General features: G+C 44.6%; 1 protein-coding gene across 1 annotated transcript; it reads left to right on the top strand.

The window, feature by feature from the left end:
- Nucleotides 1-892: 892 nt before the first annotated feature.
- Nucleotides 893-3,005, top strand: LOC138871642 (uncharacterized). The gene is made up of 2 exons (XM_070149535.1): nucleotides 893-1,966; nucleotides 2,646-3,005. The coding sequence occupies exons 1-2, from the start codon at nucleotides 893-895 to the stop codon at nucleotides 3,003-3,005; spliced, it is 1,434 nt and encodes a 477-aa protein (XP_070005636.1).
- The last annotated feature ends 635 nt before the right edge of the window (nucleotides 3,006-3,640 follow it).

The following is a 3,640-nucleotide window of genomic DNA, read 5'->3' as shown; positions in this document are numbered from 1 at the left end:
ATTATTATGTTAGTATCGTTTTTGGATTCGTCTACTTTTATATTATGAAATGAAGCATTTATTGGCATTTGAAGTTCTCCAAATTTATTTGTCACTAGGCCTACCTCGGGCACAACGAGACTCCCAAATTAGGATATGAATTTATATTTCGCACTATGTGTTTAAATATTGCAAACATTTTAGGATCCTTGCTAACTTGTTACCTTTTTGTTTTGTTTATTTTTCATTATTATTATTCTCATCCCCATAGGTTGGTTCATCCATACTGGCCTCATCGGCATATCATACCAGATCCAGAGGCCCTCCACCACCTCCTCCTCCAAGCAACACAAAAAGCAGAGGGAAATCAAAGATGGACGACTTAAGTGGAATTCGAAAGGAAAACATTGAGAACGCAGAGACCTCTGATGGCCATAGTACTCCGGCCCCGAGTGACCTGGTTTTGAGACTTGAACAAAAGATACTAGAATTGTAAGGAGAACATGAGCAAGTCTGCAATTTGGCAAATTTGTCACTCATCCTCAATGTCCCTGATATCCACCAACAGAACACAAAGAACCCAACACCTCCTCAAAATACACAGAACCAATAGCCGCAAAACCCTACCATACCAAATCAATATGCAACTCCACCTCAAAATGTCAATCCATTACCAATACCAACTCCACCACAACATCAACCAATTCCATACCCACCAACCACCATTTACCACACTCCCCAAAATACAGCACCACTCATTCCAGATCCATAAAACTCCACCAATGACCATCACTATACCAAAATCCCTGTCACTCATCAGAACAATCCCATATACATGGAAACTATAACACACTCTACCCAGCCAATTTCCTGTGCACCGGAATCATCTGAAAAGGACCTACTCATTAAGAATATGGACGAAGAACTCAAGAAGCTAACAAGCCGAGTTCAAGGTGTTGAAGGCGATAGAGGAATAGAAGGTTTGAATTATGAAGATCTGTGCATACAGCCCGATGTGGAATTGCCAAAGTGGTACAAACCTCCCAAATTCAAAATGTTCGATGGAACAGGTGATCCCAGGGTTCACCTAAGGACTTACTGTGATAAGCTGGTCGGGGTTGGAAAAGATGAAAAGATTCGGATGAAGCTCTTTATGAGGAGCCTTAATGAGGACGCATTGTCTTGGTATATCAGCCAGAATCCCAAGAAATGGTCCAATTGGGTAAGCATGTCATCAGATTTCGTGGACCGGTTTAGGTTCAACACAGAAAATGCACCTGATGTCTTCTACATCCAGAATCTCAAGAAGAAGCCCACTGAGACTTTTCGCGAATATGCTACTCGTTGGAGGTCGGAAGCCGCCAAGGTCAGGCCCGCTTTGGACGAAGAACAAATGAATAAATTCTGCATTAGAGCACAGGATCCACAATATTATGAGAGACTTATGGTCATCGAAAATCACAAATTATCTGATATCATCAAGCTCAGGGAAAGAATCGAGGAAGGAATCAAGAGCGGGATGGTAACAAATTTCGAGGTGCTGCAAGCCACGAACAAGGCACTACAATCAGGTGGCATATTGAAGAAGAGAGATATTGGGGCAGTAATGGTGGCTCAGAGCCCAAAAACTCCACTCACATATCAAACACATTCGCCCACATATCAAACACCTCCGCCCATACACCAAGCCTCTCCATACCAAGCATCTCCACCCACATACCAAGCATCACCACCTACATATCAACCCTCATCTCCTAGATATTCCCAGCCAGTCGTTGTCCATCATACCTACAATTCCCAACCTTCCCACTTCCAATCACCACCAAATCGCCAAAATTATCCAAGGCCAAGACCTAATTTTGACCGCAAGCCACCCAGACAATGCACCGCCATTGCTGAGCCCATCGACCAGTTGTATGAAAAGTTAAAGGCTGCAGATTACGTCACTCTCATTCCCGCTGTGGCACTGGAAAATCCATCCCAATGGGTCAATCCGAACAAAACCTGTGTATACCACTCCAGCATGAAAGGGCACACCACTACTGAGTGCCGAACATTAAAGGATAAGATTCAGACACTCATTGACAACAAGGTCATACAGGCAAAGGAAGCCGCACCTAATGTCCGCAACAATCCCCTCCCTGATCATAGAAGTGATGGTGTACACGTGATAGAGACAAATTAAGAATGGGACCCTGAGGGGCCAATCGGGCTTATTCGAGAGGGCGATGACTTTAAGGTTGCAGTCATGCTCACTCCTATTATGGTTCAGACTCAGGCACCTATTGATGTTGAGGTAACCATATCAGTTCCATTTGAGGTAAATGTGGCTCCACCCGTAGCCACCTCCGCTCTATTTGAAGTAGAAGTGGTCACACCTTTTACTGTGACGGTGTCAACCACATCCCCCGTTCAACTCAGAGGCGATACCCTGGGATTATGTTGCCGAGGCTCAACAAAAAGGGAAGACTAAGATAGAGGAATCTGACGCCGCACAAGGGATGACTAGAACTGGAAGAGTCTATACACCTGAACACCTAGGAGGTTCAAGTAAGGATGCCACTGCTAGGCAACCTGTCATTGAGACCGGGCCAGATGACCTATGGAGGAAAGTACAAGCAAAAGAGTATTCTGTTGTTGACCATTTGAACAAAGCCCCTGCTCAGATATCGATCCGGTCACTATTACAGAATTCAGAGGCACACAAGAATGCTCCGATAAAAGTACTAAGCGAGGCTTATATACCCAATCATATTACTGGTGGAGAAATGGCCAACATGGTCAGTCAGGTGCTGGAGAGCCATAAGATTATCTTCCACGAAGACGAGCTTCCTCCCGAGGGTCTGAGTCACAATCTAGCATTGCAAATTACGGTACAATTTGAAGACAAGTTCATTGCTAGGGTCCTGGTTGATGGAGGTTCGAGTCTAAATATTTGTCCACAGGACACCTTGAAAAGGTTGGACAAAGGTTTCCATGAAATACGAATAGAAAGCATGAATGTGAAAGCTTTTGATGGGTCCTAGAGGGCCAGATTGGAGAAATCAACCTTTGCTTGCAGATGGGACCAACTTGGTTCGACGTTGAATTCCAAGTGCTTGATATACCAACCTCATATAATCTTTTGTTGGGCCGTCCATGGATCCATGCTACTGGAGTCGTGCCCTCCGCGCTACATCAAGTTGTAAAATTCGAATGGAACCGTCAGGAGGTAATCATTCATGGAGATGGAAGTAACCCCATCTACACTAGTCAGACCATTCTGGCCATCCGACATAAAAGAAGGTTAGGAGGGGAAACCTATCATCACATTTAACGGGTCAATGTCGTCGAGAAGGATAAGTGGTGGAGTAACAAAATAGAAAGCATACTAACATGGTCCGGATATGAACCTGGCAAAAGATGGGGAAAGAACCTCCAAGGTATCACCAAGCCGATACGGCTAAAAAATCATAGTACTACTTTTGGGCTCGGATACCAGTATACATGGCAGGAGTACAGGGAATGGTCGCCTCTATGGCATGGACCGTATTACCCTCTTGAGCAACCAATACCTTATTTGGAACAGGACTTCCATCAGGCGGATACAATATGGGGAACTGCTGAAGAAGAAGCACTAGCCGGGCTGAAGGATCTGTTCTTGGAAGATGAGGATATGGAC

Source organism: Nicotiana sylvestris, chromosome 6 (genome assembly GCF_000393655.2).
Source record: "Nicotiana sylvestris chromosome 6, ASM39365v2, whole genome shotgun sequence".
Taxonomy (NCBI): domain Eukaryota; kingdom Viridiplantae; phylum Streptophyta; class Magnoliopsida; order Solanales; family Solanaceae; genus Nicotiana; species Nicotiana sylvestris.
Note: the sequence above shows the minus strand (reverse complement) of the source record. Positions and strands in the feature narration are given on the sequence as shown.

What these genes read in the sequence shown, in the direction of transcription:
- LOC138871642 (XM_070149535.1), top strand. Translation starts at nt 893, where the DNA reads ATGGACGAAGAACTCAAGAAGCTAACAAGCCGAGTTCAAGGTGTTGAA. An exon ending in TGGAAAATCCATCCCAATGG is followed by an intron (nt 1,967 to 2,645) that starts GTCAATCCGAAC and finishes GCCCCTGCTCAG; the next exon opens with ATATCGATCCGGTCACTATT.